The 19603-nt window shown below is 36.0% G+C and overlaps 7 protein-coding genes across 8 annotated transcripts; 3 read left to right on the top strand and 4 right to left on the bottom strand.

Annotated features, from left to right (window-relative positions):
• Window positions 1-2661: 2661 nt before the first annotated feature.
• LOC17889066 (glutathione S-transferase U7) lies at window positions 2662-3761 on the top strand. Its single transcript, XM_006294882.2, has 2 exons — window positions 2662-3027; window positions 3104-3761. Exons 1-2 carry the CDS (start codon window positions 2698-2700, stop codon window positions 3458-3460), a joined length of 687 nt encoding a protein of 228 aa, XP_006294944.1. The 5' UTR covers window positions 2662-2697; the 3' UTR covers window positions 3461-3761.
• Window positions 3762-4447: 686 nt separating this feature from the next.
• Window positions 4448-5898, bottom strand: LOC17889898 (metal tolerance protein B). The gene is made up of 2 exons (XM_023784413.1): window positions 5715-5898; window positions 4448-5596 (listed from the first exon to the last, which is right to left on the bottom strand). The coding sequence occupies exons 1-2, from the start codon at window positions 5778-5780 to the stop codon at window positions 4472-4474; spliced, it is 1191 nt and encodes a 396-aa protein (XP_023640181.1). The 5' UTR covers window positions 5781-5898; the 3' UTR covers window positions 4448-4471.
• A 494-nt stretch (window positions 5899-6392) lies between these two features.
• Window positions 6393-9019, top strand: LOC111830980 (serine/threonine-protein phosphatase PP1 isozyme 1). The gene is made up of 4 exons (XM_023784127.1): window positions 6393-6751; window positions 7434-7993; window positions 8080-8293; window positions 8741-9019. Exons 1-3 carry the CDS (start codon window positions 6526-6528, stop codon window positions 8251-8253), a joined length of 960 nt encoding a protein of 319 aa, XP_023639895.1. The 5' UTR covers window positions 6393-6525; the 3' UTR covers window positions 8254-8293; window positions 8741-9019.
• Window positions 9020-9256: 237 nt separating this feature from the next.
• On the top strand, window positions 9257-11794 carry LOC17887780 (methylsterol monooxygenase 2-1). The gene is made up of 7 exons (XM_006294719.2): window positions 9257-9427; window positions 10129-10266; window positions 10514-10659; window positions 10824-10943; window positions 11028-11240; window positions 11341-11421; window positions 11522-11794. The coding sequence occupies exons 1-7, from the start codon at window positions 9398-9400 to the stop codon at window positions 11574-11576; spliced, it is 783 nt and encodes a 260-aa protein (XP_006294781.2). The 5' UTR covers window positions 9257-9397; the 3' UTR covers window positions 11577-11794.
• Window positions 11795-12349: 555 nt separating this feature from the next.
• LOC17890258 (probable protein phosphatase 2C 24) lies at window positions 12350-13800 on the bottom strand. The gene is made up of 3 exons (XM_006295369.1): window positions 13444-13800; window positions 13026-13343; window positions 12350-12775 (listed from the first exon to the last, which is right to left on the bottom strand). The coding sequence occupies exons 1-3, from the start codon at window positions 13798-13800 to the stop codon at window positions 12350-12352; spliced, it is 1101 nt and encodes a 366-aa protein (XP_006295431.1).
• Window positions 13801-14899: 1099 nt separating this feature from the next.
• LOC17890281 (tropinone reductase homolog At2g29370) lies at window positions 14900-16564 on the bottom strand. Its single transcript, XM_006294737.2, has 5 exons — window positions 16290-16564; window positions 15892-16099; window positions 15584-15800; window positions 15409-15515; window positions 14900-15303 (listed from the first exon to the last, which is right to left on the bottom strand). The coding sequence occupies exons 1-5, from the start codon at window positions 16379-16381 to the stop codon at window positions 15121-15123; spliced, it is 807 nt and encodes a 268-aa protein (XP_006294799.1). The 5' UTR covers window positions 16382-16564; the 3' UTR covers window positions 14900-15120.
• A 1006-nt stretch (window positions 16565-17570) lies between these two features.
• LOC17888681 (tropinone reductase homolog At2g29360) lies at window positions 17571-19056 on the bottom strand. 2 transcript variants are annotated; one of them, XM_006295532.2, is made up of 5 exons: window positions 18933-19056; window positions 18549-18756; window positions 18231-18447; window positions 18026-18132; window positions 17571-17940 (listed from the first exon to the last, which is right to left on the bottom strand). In XM_006295532.2, exons 1-5 carry the CDS (start codon window positions 19022-19024, stop codon window positions 17749-17751), a joined length of 816 nt encoding a protein of 271 aa, XP_006295594.1. In that variant the 5' UTR covers window positions 19025-19056; the 3' UTR covers window positions 17571-17748. The 2 variants fall into 2 exon arrangements, with proteins under 2 accessions (XP_006295594.1, XP_023639919.1); XM_023784151.1 differs by having other exon boundaries at window positions 18549-18754; window positions 18929-18986.
• Between the last annotated feature and the right edge of the window lie 547 nt (window positions 19057-19603).

Here is a 19603-nt window from a genome sequence, read left to right as displayed (position 1 = left end):
ATTATTCGAGGTACGATTAATTAGTGAGTTATATTTTTCTTAAAGTAAACTACTATTGTAAAATTAATTAAAACATGACATGATTTACTTGAGATTTTAAAGCTGAGCTCATTTAATATAGTGAATTATTTGTTGATTGGATACTTATAATTACTAAAAAAAAATTAACAGTAATTTTTTATATGTATAACAAAAATTCAAACAAAATGAATAAGAAGAAAAAAAGTAAACAACAAAATCAAGATTGGTTTGGAGTTGATACCTAACATCCACACGACCATACGCGTGTATTCCACAAGAGTAGGTAAACTTCAAGGCTATATGACAATTATTGCCCCATATTATTTGAAATAAGAATGTATATAACGTTCATATTTGCACAAAAATTGTATTTTAGGTAGCTAAACAAAAGTCTTATAATATGAATTCAATCAAACAAAGCAGTAGATGGTTGTATGATAATGTATTGGTTATTATCAAACCATCACAATGAGAGATTCTTATGAATATTTACCGACATTAACTCTCTAACTGATAAGCATCCAAATTTTGGTACATTCTTACAAATGTCAATATACAATTTTTCCGATCTAAACTCACATCAATCTTTACATGGTATTAGAGCAAGTTTGTTTTTGAGTTTCGTTTTTTTCCCATTCAAATTTATCATTAACCTCTAGATCTAAACCATCATGCTTCTCTTTATTCAAGTATATCATCATAGACCTAGCAATCCTGGATCTTCCATGATTCAGACTATCTTGTATCATAGATTTCCATTCCTGAGAGATGACTCTGAAACGAACAAGGGATTTATATGGCACCAACAAAAACATATTTCTAATAATATCTTGTGGGAGCAGATTTCTCATATCTTAACCAAAACATGTTTTAAAACCAGATATAGAAAATTGTTAATGAATAGTTGAACACCAAAGTTAAACCAAACGATGTGACAAAACCAAAACATATATAATTCTAGAGAGATCAGCCTTTTGTAACTTAGATTAATACATGTATTTGAGATGAAGAAACTATATGGTCTGTGATATACCTTTCCTCTGGATCAACGTTCATGGAACTGAACAAGTAAGACAAATGGCGAACAAAATTAATAAAATTAGACATCATCCAAACTCATTTACAGGGCAATTCAATAATTCTTGGAGGCAAAATCGCAAGAATTAGAAAAAGGGAATTATCTTGAATAGCTCCCGATTTGGAATGCTTTCAAACCACCATTATTTCTTAATTCTCATAAATTGTGGTTGTCATGTACAAAGTAACATGAAAAAATTAAGGTTGTTTATGTAAGAATTTGGATTTGTATGATTCATATTTGTTTATTTACATATGAAGTGGATCTATAAGTTAAATTTTTGTTAAAATGCACTATCGTGTTGTTTATTAGTATAAATGCAGTATTTTGGAAATTTATAATTCTAAATTATTATTGTTAAATTTTTATATACTAAAAATAAATATTATAAATTAAAGATGGATTAAAATATTATCAACGACTCACATGTCTTAAACAATGAAAATGAAAAGAACACAATGATAAATAATATGTCGTTCAAATATACAAAGTAATCATGAAAGTATAAGGTTATGGAAGTAATAATTTGAGTTTAGTTGGTATGGATTCCACTAATTTGCAAATGATATGTAACAATATTGTGTAAAATGCATTGTTGTGTAGTTTTATTAGCCAAAGCACATTATTTTGAGGCTTTCAAAAGTTTTTTTTTGGTAAATGATGTTAATTATTTTTGTAGTCGCGTACAAACAATAAATGATGTTAATCCTTTTTAATAACAAAACGATTTATTGGAAGCAAAATAACAAATATATTACACTATGTTTTAAATTTTTTTTTAACAGACTCACAAGGTTCTTACAAGGTTTTTAAAATATTTATATGATATTTAATATATATATATAATTCTTCTCATATAAAAAGTAACTTCTCATATTTTATTTTTCATGGAATGTTGGAGAATAGATTTTTTTGAGAAGATATTATTATGCTACTGATTTAGTATAATTTTTTTCCAAAAAGAAAAATGAATATTATAATCTTCCGATTTGGTTAAAACGAGTTTTTCTATAAACATAAATTACTTAAAAAATTAATATAATGTAGATAAACACATGTCGATAAAAAAAAAAAAACACATTAGTAAGAAAAGAAAAATACGATAAATAATTAGTTAATCATATTTCAAATAATGGTTAGGAAAAACAAAATTTGGGGGTGGGAGGGTAAGGCGAGGAAACGGTTAACCGCAGACACTAAACTAGCTTCAGCAGAACCACCTACGAACCAAACCCAACCTTATTCACTGTTTAAGGAGACGAGCCTCTTATGTAGCCATCGACGTTTTTTAATTATTTTTCGGGGGAAACGCCGGCCAAAGACCCCCAACATTATATCATTCCCATCGAGTAATCATGGGAGGGTTCAGGGTTTAGTAGTAAATAAGCAGACCCATCTCCTAGGTTCCCACCCCGTTGCCGATTTTGACCAAACCTTTCTCTATTTAAACAGCTCAGCTTCTGTCTCCACTGTCCGATGTGGGACAAACTCTTGTCTTCTAATAACTGTTTTGTTTCCGTCACTCATGACATCATCACAAAACACACTCTATATAAACTACACATGAGTCAAAAACTCACAAGAGTGAGTGAGAGACAATGGCTGAGAGATCAGAAGATTCAGAGGAAGTGAAGCTTTTGGGTATGTGGGCGAGTCCTTTTAGTCGTAGGATTGAGATAGCTCTTACGCTTAAAGGTGTACCGTACGAGTTCTCTGAGCAAGATATCACCAACAAGAGCGATCTGCTTCTTCGGTTGAACCCGGTTTATAAAATGATTCCGGTTCTTGTTCATAATGGTAAACCGATCTCTGAGTCGCTTGTGATTCTTGAGTATATTGATGATACGTGGCGGAACAATCCGATTCTTCCTCAAGATCCGTCTGAGAGAGCTATGGCTCGCTTCTGGGCTAAATTGATCGATCAACAGGTATGAAATTTTGATTATTCGATTTTCAAGTACCGGTTTTGGGCTTTTGAAACCGGTTATTGGGGAGTTTTTTTAGATTTGTGTGGCGGCTATGAAAGTGGCGGGGACGATCGGAGAAGAGAGAGACGCGGCGGTTGAAGAGACGAGAAATTTGTTGATGTTTTTGGAGAAAGAGCTTGTTGGGAAAGATTTTTTCGGTGGGCAAAGTTTAGGGTTGGTGGATATTGTGGCGACTTTGGTGGCGTTTTGGCTTATAAGGACGGAGGATCTCCTCGGGGTTAAGGTTGTTCCGGTGGAGAAGTTCCCGGAGATTCATAGATGGGTTAAGAACTTGTCGGGGAATGATGTTATCAAGAAATGTATCCCTCCTGAAGATGAGCATCTTGAGTACATCAGAGCTCGCATGGACAAGCTTAATATCAAATCAGCTTGATAAGGATTATAGAGACTTCTCATAATAATCAAAGTATGTATCTTTGTTCTTGTCTCAATTGCTAAGTTTTTTAAGATTATTAAGCTGAAAGTTCTTAAATTTCAGATTAAGTAGTTGGGAAGGGTGAGGTTGTTGTTGTATTATTGTGCGAATATATGTGAATCAGGGATGTCATTGTCAGTTCTTGTGTTGTGTGAGACTTTTCTTGGAAATTTTGAAGTGTGAGGTTGTTGATGTATATTATTAGAATGTGTTGAGACTTGAGATGTGAATAAATAAGGCAAGTTCGTGGCTTCATGTCCCTTTGTTCTTGTTTCATGTCCTATAAGATCATTAAAAAGTTCCCAAATTTCAGAAACTCTGAGCTTCTTGCTGTGGAGATGTCATTATCAGTTCTTGTTTTTTGTCAAGTTGATTGAAATTGGAAAGTTCAGCAGTTTTGAGATGTGAATGATGAACAACTCTATTACATCAGAGGCTTCGTATGGAGAGCTTCAATATCAAATAGGCTTGATAACGATTATAGAAGCTCTAATAATCAAAGTATGTGCCTTTGGTTTTGTCTCGATTGCCAAGTCCTATGGATCATGCTGTAGAATTTGGGGATCTGATTTTGTTGTTTCTACTTTTGTTAGAGATGTGAATCAGAGATGCCAATGTCAGTTCTTGTGTTATGCGAGACTTTTCTTGGAAATTTCGTCTGAATGTGCTGAGATGTGCATGAGGAAGACTGGAGACTTTTTCCTTTGTTCTTGTTTCATTTGCTAAGGCCTATGGTGCGATGAAGTTCACAGTTCCCAAATTTTAGACAAATAGTTGGGAACTGCTAGCTTCTTTGTCTGTAGTAGATATGTCATTGTCAGTTCTTAAATGTTGTGTGAGAGTTCTTAGAAATCTGTCTAAAATCTGAAAATTTAGCAATGAAAATGTTTTGAATGTTGCCTGAGTTTAGTCTGTGACTTCATGCTGCTATAGTCAGTCAAACAGAAGACAAAAAAACTCTCATTTTTACTATTCTGATTCAACCTGAACAGTTACATGATAAATCCCACAAGATTTCCTACAGAAATTTCTAACACCTGTAATGATCTCTTTAGGACTAGCTCCAGGCTCAGGTAAGATATGACATGACAATACAATTCTCCCAACTGTTATCTCCCATACATGAAGATCATAAACAATTTTAACTCCGTCGATACGCCTAAGTCCTCTCTCGAGCTTCTCTATGTCCATATCACGCGGTGTTCGTTCCATCAGTATTCCAAATATATTCTTGAGCATTGGAAGAGTAGCAGCAAGAGCAAAGCCAGAGAAAACAAGAGTACATATCAAATCGACCAAAACCCATCCCGGTTTCACCCAAATGATTCCCCCACCGATCATAACACCAAGTGATTGAATCATATCAGCCATTGCATGTAGATAAGCTCCTTGTATGTTAATGTTCATCTCCTTTGACGACGATTTCTCACCTTTTAAAGGATTCATTTCCTCATCATCCTCCTCTTCCTCCACCACAACCACCTCCTTGTGATGATGATGATGATGATGTTGATGGTGGTGATGATGATGATGATGGTGATGGTGATGGTGATGTCCTAGCCAAATAACCATAACCAAGTTCATGAAAAAGCCGAAAGCCGAAATACCAAACATGATTTCACCATTCACCTCTCTGCTTCTACTAACAAGTCTTTGAATGGCTTCATAGATTATAACACCAGAGACAAGCCAAATGAGCTGAACAGACAAGAAAGCCGCTAAAACTTCGAGCCGTTTAAAACCAAACGTGTTTCTCTGATTCGCTTCCCAGCTAGAGACCTTGATCGCCAACAAAGAGACGCACAAACCCGCCACATCTGACAACAAATGTGCAGCATCAGTCATTACCGCGAGGCTATTCGCCTCAAAACCTCCCACAATCTGGACAGACATAACGATGAGGTACAGAAAGATAAGGCTGCTTAGTCTGCTGATTGATTCTTCGCGTTCTTTCATCTCGGAAACACATTGTTCTTGCCTTGTAAACGCGCAAGACAGAGGAACCACACCTATAGTTTCCTCTGTTTCTGAAGGTGATTCGATTCCTCGGTCGTCATCAGGTTTCAAAATGTGGATTTGCTCCAATTCCATAAGCTGTTCGAACGTTTTCAACGGTTTTCATCAGACAGCAAAACAACATTGTGATCTTTCTTATGGATCTTTCATGATTAAAGATTCAAATAAACACATTCTTGTAAGAAAGAAAACAAACCTGGGATTCAGATGGAGAGGCAAAACGTATATGAATCCCTGTGTTGTCTTCTTCAGAGAATTTCATAAATTTATCTCTATGGTTAGAGATATTAAGACATAATCTTAACACAAAAACAGAGAATTTACAGGCAATTAAAACAAAGGATGATGGATGGAATTGGATCCAGCAAATATGGGAGGAGATTGTTTATAGACGAAATGTGGAATTTTCTTATTTGTATTGGAATCTAAAATAAGTCGTTGTGGCTTGCGACAGGTGAAGAAGAATCATACCTTTTTTTTTCTCTAATAAAGGGAATGACGAAAAAAGCAATAAATACATTTAACATGTGTATGAGATTTTTGTATGATTGTGCATTACTACCATCCAAAGGTGGCGTTACAGTTCAGTCGAACAAAATGGACCATGACCAACTCTTCTTGTTCAAAATTAAGGATTCAACTAATCTTCTTGGATCTTTTAAGCGTGTTATGTGTTTTTTTTCATTTGTCTCTTTGGTTTTAATTTAAAGTTTTAGATTAGGTGATGTAATAAGATTTGATCGTTTCCTATTATTATATTAGGCCCAATAAAACAACAAAAGGCCCATTAGGTCGATTTTTAAAACACTTTCCTTTGTCGTAATGATAAAGAGATTAAAAAGGAACCAATCAATAAAAAACTGACTCATCCCATCTCATCTGACTCATTCTGATAGAGCTCCACAGTGGTCTCGTCGGGTCTCGTCTGCCTCCTCCTCGCGGCTCGAAAAAGAGCTTCACACGCTTGAATTCTCCGTTCGTTCTCTTATCTATTTTCTCGATTGGAGATGGCGGAGAAGCCGGCACAAGAGCAGGAGCAGAAGCGAGCGATGGAACCGGGTGTTCTCGACGATATCATTCGCCGTTTGGTTGAGTTTCGGAACACGAGGCCTGGATCGGGGAAGCAAGTTCATCTCAGTGAAGGCGAAATCCGTCAGCTTTGTGCTGTGTCGAAAGAAATCTTTCTTCAACAACCCAATCTGCTTGAACTCGAAGCTCCCATCAAGATCTGCGGTCAGATTTTTGTTCTCTCTGCTTAAAAAAGTGTTTTTTAATTTTTTGGGAGTGGGGTTTTGGTTGAATTTGGTTATGAATTTAGTGCATGTAATCACGTTTTGATTTGTTCAGTAGCTATGAATTGAGTTATTAGAACTATGTTCATCGTGGAAAGAGAGAATCTTTGAGCTTTTTGCAAATGTTAAGTAGGTCAAATTTGGTGGGTTATAGGTTGTAAGTTAGAGCAAAATTGTTGCTTTTTGGACCATTAAGTGACTTATGAAATGTGTGATGGTGACAATTGATGGTCTTTTGAGTTCAGAACGATAAAATCAAGTGAATGTGTGGTTATAAAGTGGGAATCTTTTATCACTATAAGTCTTAGATAGGATTCAGAGTTTTGACCCGTTCTATGAGGTTTGTTTCTTTTATCTTAATGTTGTTAACTAGTCAAGTTATGTGTAATGACTCGGTCTGATAAAGCATTTCTTGCAAAAGCTTGACTAAGCTCGCAAGTGTTCATTCACCATTCTTTGGCTTTTCAATGTTTTAAGTTGTAGAATTTATTTGGCCTGCATAGTTGGTCTCTTCCATCATGTGTATATCCTGAGCTGCACTGATTTTAGTTGACTTTTATATGCCATGTTTTCTACAAGCTGTTTTCTTTGATGTAATTGTTTCTCGTCTCTTACTTTTACAGGTGATATTCATGGGCAGTATTCAGATCTACTGAGGCTGTTTGAGTATGGAGGCTTCCCTCCAGAAGCTAATTATTTGTTCTTGGGTGATTATGTTGACCGTGGGAAGCAAAGCTTGGAAACAATATGCCTTCTCCTAGCTTACAAAATCAAGTACCCTGAGAACTTCTTCCTGTTGAGAGGGAATCATGAATGTGCATCCATTAATCGTATTTATGGATTCTATGACGAGTGCAAACGCAGGTTTAATGTCAGACTCTGGAAAGTATTCACCGATTGCTTTAACTGTCTTCCTGTGGCCGCCTTAATTGATGACAGAATACTATGTATGCATGGTGGAATTTCCCCAGAGTTGACAAGTTTGGACCAGATTAGAAATATTGCACGGCCAATGGATATTCCAGACTCTGGTTTGGTATGTGATTTGCTATGGTCAGATCCTAGTGGAGATACCAAAGGCTGGGGAATGAACGATCGTGGTGTTTCATACACTTTTGGAGCTGACAAAGTTGCAGAGTTTTTGGAGAAAAATGACATGGACCTGATCTGTCGTGCCCACCAGGTTTTTACTCTTGAGTTATATTTGTCATTAAGTTTATTGAAAACTTGCAATCTTAATAATGGATGTGTATTGACTCTTTTCTTAAGGTTGTTGAAGATGGGTACGAGTTCTTTGCAGAAAGACAGCTTGTTACAGTATTTTCAGCTCCCAACTATTGTGGGGAATTTGACAATGCGGGTGCAATGATGAGCATTGATGAGAGCTTGATGTGCTCATTCCAAATTCTTAAGCCATCAGAAAAGAAATCACCTTTTCTATGACCAATGACCACCATGCTTCAAATTAACAATTATCCAAAAGGTAAAAACTCTTACTATGTTATGGTAGAACCAATGAAAGTAACCCTGACTCTACATTTTCTGTTTTATGTTTAGCTTGGTCACCGTATTTAGCCCTTAGTCTGTGTTGTACATATTAGCTTCAGGAAAGTGATATGGAAAATATGAATTATCTGTAAGCTATCCTTCCACTTTGCATGTGATCTAATCACAGAACTGAGTACCAGCTTATTTAAAAAAAAAAAAAATTAAAATCACACTGTAGATTTGAAGTCTAGCAAATATCTTAGCTCACATTATTTGAGTTTTCTTCTCTTCATCTTTAAGATTTCTATGTGTGGAACTAGCTCCTGCTACCTATATAATTCATCATCAAGGACAATGATTTATGTGAATTACATCAAGACTTGGTCACTGTATGCTGAATATTCTTGTGATCTTCTTTTGGTATTTTGACAATATGCTGCAGCTGTATACTGGCAAGAGGATCCACAAAAGGGAAACTGCTCAACTGTGACCTTAGTGGTTTCTGATAATAGAACAATTAGACAAGTAGCTGTTGAGTTTCTCAAACACAGGGACAATCTCAAAGAGAAGGAAACAACTCAGAAGTCTCTGCTGATTTTTAGTATTCTCTCACAACTATCTTTGTCTAAAATGTGTGTTTTCTTTGTCTTCTCTTTGAATAATCATACTAGATTCTCATTTGTACTCTCTATTTATTATGAAAACCCCAAATTTCAAATCTTTTAAGTCTCTTCATAACCATAAAGCCATAATCACCAGCTTTTGTAGAGTACTGTTAAAAAATATGGTGCGAAAGTAATTCAATCAGGGGGTGCCAATTGTCACATCTAAAACTATATGGTACTAAGTAAAAAATATCTTAGTGACGAAGGACTAAATTGAAAAATGTGTATGAGTGCACGTGTGATTGAGAGAAGAGAAAAGAGTGTTTGCAGAAACAAACAACCAAATTCAGATTCCTTCTTGTCACACAGTTTTGGCCTCTCTCCCTATCTCTCTCTCTTTCTCTTTCTCTCCCACTCACGCCTCTATTGTTTTTATTCATCTCCGCCGCATAGATCCGTTGTGTTTTTTTTCTCTCTCTCTCGTTGTTGTAACCATGGATTCTCTCGTTGAATCCGGTTGGAAGGTACTCTTTAACCTTCTCCTTGTTTCCGTGATCTCTCGTACATGGATTTTGTTTGGTTTGGTGTTTTCTAGCGATTTCGTTGTTTTGTTTTTCTTCGTCACCGAGTTCAGTGTACTGCATTTATGATATAGGTGTAGAGTTCGTACGGTGAGTAGTATCTGGCTGTGTTAGTTTGATTTTATGATTTTTTTTGGTGGTCCACTCATCGCATTGGATTGTTTGTGGTCCCTTTGTGTTTTGATTAGATTGGTTCTTTGTGGTTTCAGATCTGGATTTGACTCTGCTTGTTCCACATGATTAGCCAATGTGATCTCAGTTTGTTTTGCTTGATTCTTTTTGTTTTTGTTTGGGAATATGAAGTGGATTTTGGTGTTATTGCTGCTATTGGACCATAATGCATAATAATCATTCTAGGCTATCTTGCATCTGGACCAAAGGAACGGACTCAATTCGTTAATTAGATGATTACTAAGGGTAAAAGTAAGCTAGAACATTGCTGATATTAGACTGTGAATTGTTTTTGTGCACGCTTTGTAAATGTGATGGGTGTTGATAAGTAGTAATTGTTTCTTGAACATCTTCTTTTACTCGCTTTGAGTGTGGATATACAATTGCTTTCAGATTGATTTTAAGCATCAATCGCATTTTAAGATTGTGTTGCTGACCATTTTTTGTTTTCTCTTTATGTTGATTGGATGCAGTATCTCGTTACACATTACAGCGATTTTCAACTGGCGTGTATTGGGAGTTTTATCCTTCATGAAAGTGTGTTTTTCTTGTCTGGACTGCCTTACATTTTCTTAGAAAGGACCGGTTTGTTGAGCAGTTACAAAATTCAGGTTTGTGTTCTTTCATGTTTCAAGGATCTTCTATGTATAGTTATAGCTTTGTGTAACCGTTCGGAAAGGAATTGAGTGATAAGAGATCTCACCAAGTAATCAGCACCTGATTTTTGTTTTAATCTTTCAAATCTTGAGTGATAAAAAGTATATGTTCTCATTTGGCCTACTATTTGTGAATGTCAATGTAATAGCTGTTTTAGCTTATCTTTGTATTAAACAGTTACTATTGGTTGGTCTTCTGTAGACTAAAAATAATACTCCTGAAGCCCAAGGGAAATGCATTGCACGACTCTTGCTTTACCATTTCTGCGTAAACTTGCCCCTTATGATGGCATCTTATCCTGTCTTCAGATTCATGGGCATGCAGAGCAGTTTTCCTCTGCCGTCCTGGTATTATCAGGTTCTTTAGTGCTGGAGCTTTTGTTTTTTTGGGTTCTAATGTTAAACTCTTCCAATTGGCATTATATATAATATGTCAGTGTTGAGCTGCATGAGAAGAACCTGAATTATGTTTGATCTGGTTTATAAAACCATTTTTGGTGTTGCTCTTGCAGGAAAGTAGTGTCTGCCCAGATCTTATTCTACTTCATCATTGAGGATTTTGTATTTTATTGGGGTCACAGGATCTTGCATACTAAATGGCTGTACAAGAACGTGCACAGTGTGCATCATGAGTAAGCTTCAGTACTCAATCTTTTTTGTTGTTGACAATGTTAGTTCATTTACTTGGCCGTAACTGATATTATGCTTTTACTCAGATACGCCACACCGTTCGGTTTGACATCAGAATATGCTCATCCTGCTGAAATTCTGTTCCTGGGTTTTGCTACCATCATTGGTCCGGCTCTCACTGGGCCTCACCTGATCACACTCTGGTTATGGATGATGTTGAGAGTTATTGAGACAGTTGAGGCACATTGTGGTTATCATTTCCCATGGAGCCCTTCAAATTTTCTTCCTCTGTATGGCGGGTAAGATCAAACATCTAATCTTTAGCCTTCATATTGGTGCAACATCTTAAAATACAATCAGATCTTTAACATGAATGAGTGTACTATTATTTGCTTACAGTGCTGACTTCCATGACTACCATCATCGATTACTCTACACAAAGTCTGGCAACTACTCATCAACGTTTGTCTACATGGACTGGTATATATCTGAACTCTGTTTATTTCTTTGAACAAAAGTAGTAATTGATCGATTCTAACATTTGTAATCATGTAAAATTTGTTTCTCTGCGTTACTTCAGGATCTTTGGTACCGACAAGGGTTACAGGAAACTGAAGGCCCTCAAAGAAACCTGAAAACAAGCAAAAGTGGAAGTTGGATTTCTCAAGAGTGAGGTCTTGTTCTCAAAAACCCTCCTTTCTTCTGTTTTGCTTCTCAGATTTTCTTGAATTAAAACGTTTAGTCACAAGAACAAACATTATTTGCAACACCTTGGGCTGTACTGTACAATCAAAGCTGTTGTTCTGAACATAAGTTGAACCTTCTGTCTTATCTCAATCTTTAGATACTGCTATTAGACTGCGCTAGTGCTTGCATTTTAGCCCCTAGGAATCTTAACTCATTTATTAACCTTGCGGCACAGACAAAGCACATTCAAGTATCTTAAAAGCCTAAAAAGTGTAATTTCATCCCTTGCGTATTAACCTTTGTTGTTTTTAATTTTATCTTTTAGAAAGTCTGAAAAAATCTCTCTTAAAGCAAAATGATATACATGTCATAGATGGTCGATCTTCTGTGAACATATTTTACATGTCGGAACTTATTTTGAGAACAAAATTTTCCTCAGCTATAGTAGTCAATCAATTAGAGTAGTAAGTCACTAGTAACTGCTAGGCTTAATTTTGATTTGATTTTCATTAAGAGTTATTACATGAAAGATGATTAAAGTTTGAGAAGAACTAATCATCATTCCTGTAAAAGTATTAACCCTTTAGTCGGGTTGATTCGTATACCCTCTCTCTAGTATCTGAGAAAGCAGCATTAAGCTGCTCAAAAAAAACAATTACGCATTCCAAGAACAGCAAAACTGAAAAAAACCAAAAAGTTAAAGCTGTGTCTTCGCCTTGGATTAGTGTCCACTTACGTGTCCTTCTCTCCTGAGATCTATCACAACGACACTCACGTTGTCACTACTGTGCCTTGCCAACGCCAGCTTCGTTAGTAATACAGACGCTTCCGTACAAGCCTTGTCCGGGACCTCCGGATCCTCATAACTACCTCTCTGTTTCTGACCACCACGGAGACACATACGAGCCACTGAACACGCAGTCTCGTTTGAAACCACATCCCATAAACCGTCGCTTGCTAGTATGAGGCAATCGTCGTCAGTCCTGTCCGTTATGGTGACCTCCGGCTCGCAACTCACGTAAGGTTTCAAATAGTTGTCTCCTATTGCTCGTGACATTGCTAAGACCCCTAGAACTCTCGGGCAGTCCCAATATATGACTCGCCCACCGGCTCCTTCGATTCGGTCCAATTCGTCTGGACGATCAGGCTGTGTACAAAGAACACAATCTCTTTAGTACTAAACCCACAATTTCAATCTTAACAGATATTCAGGTAAAAATAACTAGGTGATATGTGTTGGTTGAATGAAGAATTCAAGACTATATGTTACCTAAGATAATATTATAAGACGTGACCAATTGATTTTAAGTTTGAAACCTTGAAACATAACATGTTTTGAGACCAATTGATTTTAAGTTAGAAGCCTTGAAACATAACATGTTTTGAGAGACACTGACCTTATGATCGGTTGATAAAGGGACTGGTTTCCCATTTCGGCAAAGAACTGCTCTAGAATCACCACAATTTGCGACGATGATCTTATCCGGCGTAATGACTGAAACAACCGCGGTCGATCCAACGGAATCACAAGCAGGGGACTGAAGATCACACTTGCACCTCGCACTCACGACGGAATCACTCCACGACAAAACTTCTCTATCCATGCGCTTGAAGCTGCGCTCCATTGTCTTTTTCCATTCTTCTTCGTTATCTCCATCTGAGGTCAGTTCCTCTTGCACTAGCTTGTGAAGCCTCTCTCTACACCTAGCTGCAACCTATAGAAAACAAAACGATGTCGTATATATCAGCTAAAACTGAAAATATCGAATACGGAAATATAAGAGAATATGCATGAAAACAACTTCGTATACGTACGTGGGAACAACCATGGCCGTCGTACACACCAAAATAGTGTTGAGAATTTTCCGAATTCTTGGTACAAGAAAACGAAGGATGAATCGCCACCGCGTCTTCCATCTCTCTTCTCCTACCACACACCGATGAAACACCGTATCTCGGACTGAGCTCCGTCGTGGAAGTCTCGCCGGATACGTCAACTTTATGGTTAGTAATAGCTAGAGCCTCCTCTTGTTTATTACGTTTACAATTCCTCTCCCAATCTTCTTGCATCACCGTCTTAAACCGCTGCCTCCGCCGTGAATGTGGCGGCGTCGATTCATAAACCGACGGCAGAGATGCGTCAGTCACCACTTCGTAACATATATCCGCCATATCGAAAAGAACAAACAAAAACTAAAAACTCCGATCACGTCAATTAGTTTTTGCTCTATTTCAAGTAACGTTGAATCCTGTTTTAGGTGTTGTTACTTCACTAGTTAATAAAAAGAAACTCATGAACCATTCAAATAGAGAAATAATGTCATTTACACGTTACAACTCGCACTCTATTTTATACACAAACCTGCCTCTTCAGAAAACAATTATAAAACTCTTTCTACTAAAAAAATAATATTTCACGTAAGTGTCAGTAACGAGTGTGCGAGATTCGTGGTCCAATCAAATTGACACAGCAAGGAACATAGGAAGTTCTAATGCGCCACGAGTGTACGTTTTAGTCGTACGTAGCTTTTCCCCTCAATGTAGGTTTTGTTTTTCTCTATTTTAAAATACTTGAGGAGTTTCATTACGTTAGTTTTTCATATTTGTTACATAAATAACCTAAATTATGTTTGCTTTATATAAACCTAACAAGCTTTAGTGCGATACTTTATATGTTTTGTTAGCTAGACAGTAGACACGTTAACAAAGAAAAAAACTTAATATATGCATGTGATAGATTAACTTGTATCTCACTTTTTCCTATTGCTATAATCTTTTGAGACCAGAGCATCGTATCGAATATATAATATGTAGGAGAGTAATCACATATGGTGCGATGGTGGTATGAACAATTTATAAAACAAAGATATCAGTGTGTGTCCACATCTCGTCAAATTTAATTTATTCACGAGATACAAATTTAAGCTTCGTGCAATTTGTGAAATCTCGTAACACCTTGCATCATTTAGCGTATAAAATATTCGTGAAGACGTCTCTGGCCGGGGAAACTATATGCTAGACCCGAATGGTTTACAGTTTACCGAGCAAAAACTACAAAGACGGCTACAACGTCTTCATTTTACAATTTAAAACTTACTTTAGTTTTTAGCCATAACCCGTAAAGCAAGCGAGGAAAGGGACATTATAGTTGAATATCGTATGGTTGTCATTACATATGTCTATACTACAATTTATAGGATCATAATATTTTATACATATAAGTATAGCACACCACACACTATATTGGATGGATTGGAAAGAAACAAACATCGAATACGAACACGACCAAATTCTTATTCGATAAGATTAGAGTTTGGATTCCTTCCAAGCATTACAAGGCATGAACGAAGGAGTGAGCTCCATCAACATAACTTAAATGTATATAGCTTGCATAGATTAAAATTATTAAGAATATTATCCATAAATAGTGGCACTTAACTAGACCACAAATCACACATATTTAGGCATGCAACATGCATATATACGTCTTAATTAAGGCATAGAGAAGCCGTTAATAGTGAAACCTCCATCAACGCAAATGGTTTGACCTGTTATGTAAGAAGCTGCAGGAAGACAAAGAAATGCAACAAGCGATGATACTTCATTAGCCTCTCCAACACGCTTCAATGGTGTCACGCTCTCCACCTTTTCTTTTACACCTTCACCACTGAGAAACTAAAACATTTTCATACAGAATAAGATCCATCAGAATTACTAGCTAGTTATATCATATTTTCTTTAGTATTGACAAGATTTATGTTTGTTCTTTGTCTTTATTACATCTTTAGCTGCCGGAGTTGTGATGAACCATGGACAAACAGAGTTGGTCCTTATGTTATCGCACGCCCACTCACATGCCAAATTTCTCGCCAGCTGATTCATTGCTCCTATAAAATGCGTACATGTATGTAAGTATAAGTATCAATAAAAGCAAAAGATCATTAGTTGTTTATACCTTTGGTTGCTCCATAAATGGATGTACCACCCAAGTTCACAACCCCAGAAACGGAAGACATGAACACAATACTCCCTGCACCAGAGGCTTTCAACAAAGGGTGTGCGAGCTGTGAGAGATGAAAAGTTGACTCCAGATTTGTAGCCATTATAAATGAAAATTCTTCTGCTGTACACTCTGTGGTCGGCTTTACTACACCTGTACCAACGTTGGGTACCTATATACACCCAAACAGAACATGATTTGGTCACTGTGGTTTCAACCTTGAGGCTGAGGAGGAGATTTTTAATATATATATAACTACTTACGAGGATATTGAGTTTTCCTTGGAAGAGAGATGAAACAGTCTCCATGAGTTTCACTCGCTGGTCACGAGAAGAAACGTCGCAAACAGAAGTGGTGACCTGAAACCCTTTTGCTTGCCATTCACGTAAGCGTTCTTGAAGGAGAGTTTCATCCCTGGCACATGTGTGAACTCTTGCTCCTAACATAGCTAGTTCTTCCACCACAGCTTTTCTGTTTATAGCACACATGAAATTTTTAGTTTAGAAATCATTCAGCGTTGCTCTTTTTTAATTAGGGTTGTCTTGATTATAAACATCGGAATAGATCAAAACATTCACATAAATCGAATACTAGAATGAGAGCACAGATTCAATACTGAACTAGTAGTAAAGTAGGTAAGGTAGAAGTTATTGGGACTGACCCGATGCCTTTAGTACCACCAGTGACAAGAGCGGTCATGCCTCCAAGACTCCATCTAGATTTGTTACTCATATTTTCTTCTGTCTTAGCCATTTCTAAAATGATTTTGAGTAATTCAATCACAAAGGAAGATGTCTTTTCGTGAAGATTAGTATCTCTCTGTCGAGAAGCTAATGACAATAACCGTTCGTCTTTTGTAGACCACACGTAACGATGCAAGGCTTGTAGGAAAAAACTATTTTTCACGATAATTTGAAAAGGGGGCCAAAGATCGGCTAAATTATTGGGTGGATCCGTCCAAAGATGAGTAGTTTTGTAAAACGCCCTATAATTATGACACTTCACATTTGGCATATATATATATATATATAATACTTCAAAGTTTAACTTTTCTTTATATTTTATTATAATAAGATAAGTTTTCTTTGATACCACTAGATTCACCAATTAAGACACATAAATAATTAGATACAATACAATTATGGAAATGATAGTATATCTACTTTTAGACATATTATATTATCTTCACTTTACATATTTATTTAACTAAATTAAATAAATACACACTAATCCTATATTTAACCAATTAATATACATAAAAACTTTAATTACAATAAAATTTTGGAAAATCTTATATAATATGACAAGGTTTTTTTTGGAAGGAATATATCTCTATTATAATTCACATTTGTACTTTCATGTTATGACATGTGACACATATACAGTATCTATACTTTAACGTGTAGCTTCTAAAAAAATTTATTACTATGATATTTAATAAGATATATTTTCTTTAATACCATTTACAGTACCATATAAACTAATATCTCTACATTTAACCAATTAATACACATCAAACTTTAGATACAATAAAATTGTGGAAATATATGTAATTTTAGTATATTTATTTTCATACATATTGTTATCTAGGCGTTTCTGTGCTACCATTCTAACTATAAATATTAAATTAAATAAAAAGTTTAAATACAATAAAATTTTAGAAATGATATATAGTTTTCGAAAAAAAACAATTTGTTTTGGCTGATAAAAGATTTGCCTTGCTGGAGGGCTTAGAAGGCATGATGAACGGATCAGTAGGACTGTAGGAGAGAGCTCCATCTACATCTACACAGATATTCCTAACCTGTCTCCTTCCCTATAGTATTCACAACTAGAAAATTCCTTTTTTTTTTGAACTTAGTAGAAAAAAGTCTTTATATAATATATAAACTGAAAATATTATCAAAACATTTGTTACAGTTTTGCAATTAAACCACTAGAATCGCATAAAACACAAGCATGGAATATATTTTAGAGCTGTCTTATTTCGAACTCCCATTTTTTTTTTTTGGGTAATTCACAAATATTTTACAACTCTGAGTTAAGATATAAAAAGACACTAAAATGGTTATAGAAATGATAATAAACGTAAATATAAACGGAAACAATCTAATTTGGCCTTAAGGCAGAGGTTTGTAAGAGAAACCATTAATAGTAAAACCTCCATCAACGCAAATGGTTTGACCTGTTATATAAGAAGCTGCAGGAAGACAAAGAAATGCCACAAGTGATGATACTTCATTTGGCTCTCCAACACGTCCCATCGGTGGCCTACTCTCCACTTCATTTCTGAACTCTTTATCACTAAGAACCTAAATAGATTTGTCACTTATATTACAATTGAGAAGAATTCGATTTATATAAATTAATTCTTAACTTTCATATATATTGTCTTACTTCGTTAACGAAAGGAGTTGCTATGAACCATGGACACACAGAGTTAACCCTAATGTTGTCACTTGCCCACTCGCATGCTAAGTTTCTTCCTAGCTGATTCAATGCTCCTAGAAAAGAAAACACTTACATTTTCATAACTCTTGGAACGTGATGCATCATTAATTGTTTGAATATTTATGCTTTCATATAGATTATAGATATATACCTTTACTAGCTCCGTACATGGACGCACCAGTGACATGCACAACTCCAGATACGGAGGAGATGAGCACGATGTTCCCTGAACCAGAGGCTTTTAACAAAGGGTGTGCGAGCTGTGAGAGATGAAAAGCTGACTCGAGATTTGTAGCTATCGTAAATGAGAAATCTTCTGATGTATGCATTACTGTCGGCTTGACTATAATAGCTCCCACATTGTTTACCTTTATATATTGATTAAAACCAAAAACATAAGAAGCCACACAACAAAAAGTCACTTTCTTATATGCATAAAAGCTTATATATATACATATAGATTACTCACTAATATGTTGAGTTTTCCTTGGAAGACAGAAGAAACGGTTTCCATGAGTTTCTCTCGTTGGTCACGAGAAGAAACATCACAAACAGAAGTAGTAACCTGAAACCCCTTTTCTTGCCATTTACGTAAGCTTTCTTGAAGTTCAGTTTCGTCTCTGGCACATGTGTGGACTCTTGCTCCCAACATAGCTAGTTCCTCTACTATAGCTTCTCTATTAATGGCACACATATACATTTGGGGTTTAACATAATCATTTCATGAAGCTATTCTTTTTTTTATTGGATGTACAATCAAAAGATCCATATATAAATCTAAAATAGAAATGAGATTTCAGATTTGATATTGGACTAGTTAGAAAAATAGGTAAGGTAGAGATTTGGGACTGACCCGATGCCTTTGGAGCCACCGGTTACAAGAGCGGTCATGCCTCGAAGACTCCATCTAGGATTCTCTCTCAAGCTTTCCCCTGTTTTTGCCATTCTGAGTATTGAATCACAGAACCAAAGATCTTTCCCTGCAGATCTGAATGGTTGAGAAAAATTCATAATGACTGAAGATAACGACCTTTCATAATTACACTAGGCCATACCCATGGGAACGATGTCACGGGCCTTTGTTGAGGGTTTAGGCCCAACTACATGGGATTGTGTTGATTCTTTTCTTTACGTACGTCGTTTTAATAAGAACATTGTTTAATACAGACGTTACGTAACTCGTAAGGTTATTGATAACTTGCTTTTATTCATTAAACTCACTCAGATGGTTGGAAACAAAACATAGAATGTATCAAACTGGATTACATAAAATTGGAAAGAACAAATTATTAGAGCACACATTAAAGGCCTAATTAGTATCATAATTAAGAAACAGCCCATGAAGCCATGCATGGCTTTAGGGTTTTCATCAAGAAAGATTCATATATAAATTTGTGTAGTGTGAAGAAGATAAGTATCTTTGGGAGTTGCCTCATGTGGTAACTCTCTTCTTAATCTTTGTAAGAGATCAATCAAAAATCATTTGGATCTTGGTGACAATCTAAAGTCTCTTTTATCTTAGTT

This window comes from Capsella rubella, unplaced genomic scaffold (genome assembly GCF_000375325.1).
Source record: "Capsella rubella cultivar Monte Gargano unplaced genomic scaffold, Caprub1_0 scaffold_4, whole genome shotgun sequence".
Lineage (NCBI taxonomy): Eukaryota > Viridiplantae > Streptophyta > Magnoliopsida > Brassicales > Brassicaceae > Capsella > Capsella rubella.
This window is presented reverse-complemented; position numbering and strand designations above follow the sequence as displayed.

Bases quoted from the DNA above. Each gene is read 5' to 3' on its own strand.
- LOC111830980 (XM_023784127.1), top strand. From the start codon at position 6,526: ATGGCGGAGAAGCCGGCACAAGAGCAGGAGCAGAAGCGAGCGATGGAA. The intron at 6,752-7,433 runs GTCAGATTTTTG...TTACTTTTACAG, and splicing joins AGCTCCCATCAAGATCTGCG to GTGATATTCATGGGCAGTAT. The intron at 7,994-8,079 runs GTTTTTACTCTT...TCTTTTCTTAAG, and splicing joins TGATCTGTCGTGCCCACCAG to GTTGTTGAAGATGGGTACGA.
- LOC17888681 (XM_006295532.2), bottom strand. From the start codon at position 19,024: ATGGCAAAAACAGGGGAAAGCTTGAGAGAGAATCCTAGATGGAGTCTT. The intron at 18,448-18,548 runs GTGAGTAATCTA...CAATATATAAAG, and splicing joins AAGGAAAACTCAACATATTA to GTAAACAATGTGGGAGCTAT. The intron at 18,133-18,230 runs GTATATATCTAT...TTTCTTTTCTAG, and splicing joins CATGTACGGAGCTAGTAAAG to GAGCATTGAATCAGCTAGGA.
- LOC17889898 (XM_023784413.1), bottom strand. From the start codon at position 5,780: ATGAAATTCTCTGAAGAAGACAACACAGGGATTCATATACGTTTTGCC. The intron at 5,597-5,714 runs GTTTGTTTTCTT...ACGTTCGAACAG, and splicing joins CCTCTCCATCTGAATCCCAG to CTTATGGAATTGGAGCAAAT.
- LOC17890281 (XM_006294737.2), bottom strand. From the start codon at position 16,381: ATGGCTAAGACAGAAGAAAATATGAGTAACAAATCTAGATGGAGTCTT. The intron at 15,801-15,891 runs GTAAGTAGTTAT...GGGTGTATATAG, and splicing joins AAGGAAAACTCAATATCCTC to GTACCCAACGTTGGTACAGG. The intron at 15,304-15,408 runs GTAATAAAGACA...AAAATGTTTTAG, and splicing joins CAACTCCGGCAGCTAAAGAT to TTTCTCAGTGGTGAAGGTGT.
- LOC17889066 (XM_006294882.2), top strand. From the start codon at position 2,698: ATGGCTGAGAGATCAGAAGATTCAGAGGAAGTGAAGCTTTTGGGTATG. The intron at 3,028-3,103 runs GTATGAAATTTT...GAGTTTTTTTAG, and splicing joins CTAAATTGATCGATCAACAG to ATTTGTGTGGCGGCTATGAA.
- LOC17887780 (XM_006294719.2), top strand. From the start codon at position 9,398: ATGGATTCTCTCGTTGAATCCGGTTGGAAG. The intron at 11,241-11,340 runs GTAAGATCAAAC...ATTTGCTTACAG, and splicing joins TTTCTTCCTCTGTATGGCGG to TGCTGACTTCCATGACTACC. The intron at 11,422-11,521 runs GTATATATCTGA...GCGTTACTTCAG, and splicing joins ACGTTTGTCTACATGGACTG to GATCTTTGGTACCGACAAGG.
- LOC17890258 (XM_006295369.1), bottom strand. From the start codon at position 13,800: ATGGCGGATATATGTTACGAAGTGGTGACTGACGCATCTCTGCCGTCG. The intron at 13,344-13,443 runs GTACGTATACGA...TGTTTTCTATAG, and splicing joins ACGGCCATGGTTGTTCCCAC to GTTGCAGCTAGGTGTAGAGA. The intron at 12,776-13,025 runs GTCAGTGTCTCT...CTTTGTACACAG, and splicing joins CTTTATCAACCGATCATAAG to CCTGATCGTCCAGACGAATT.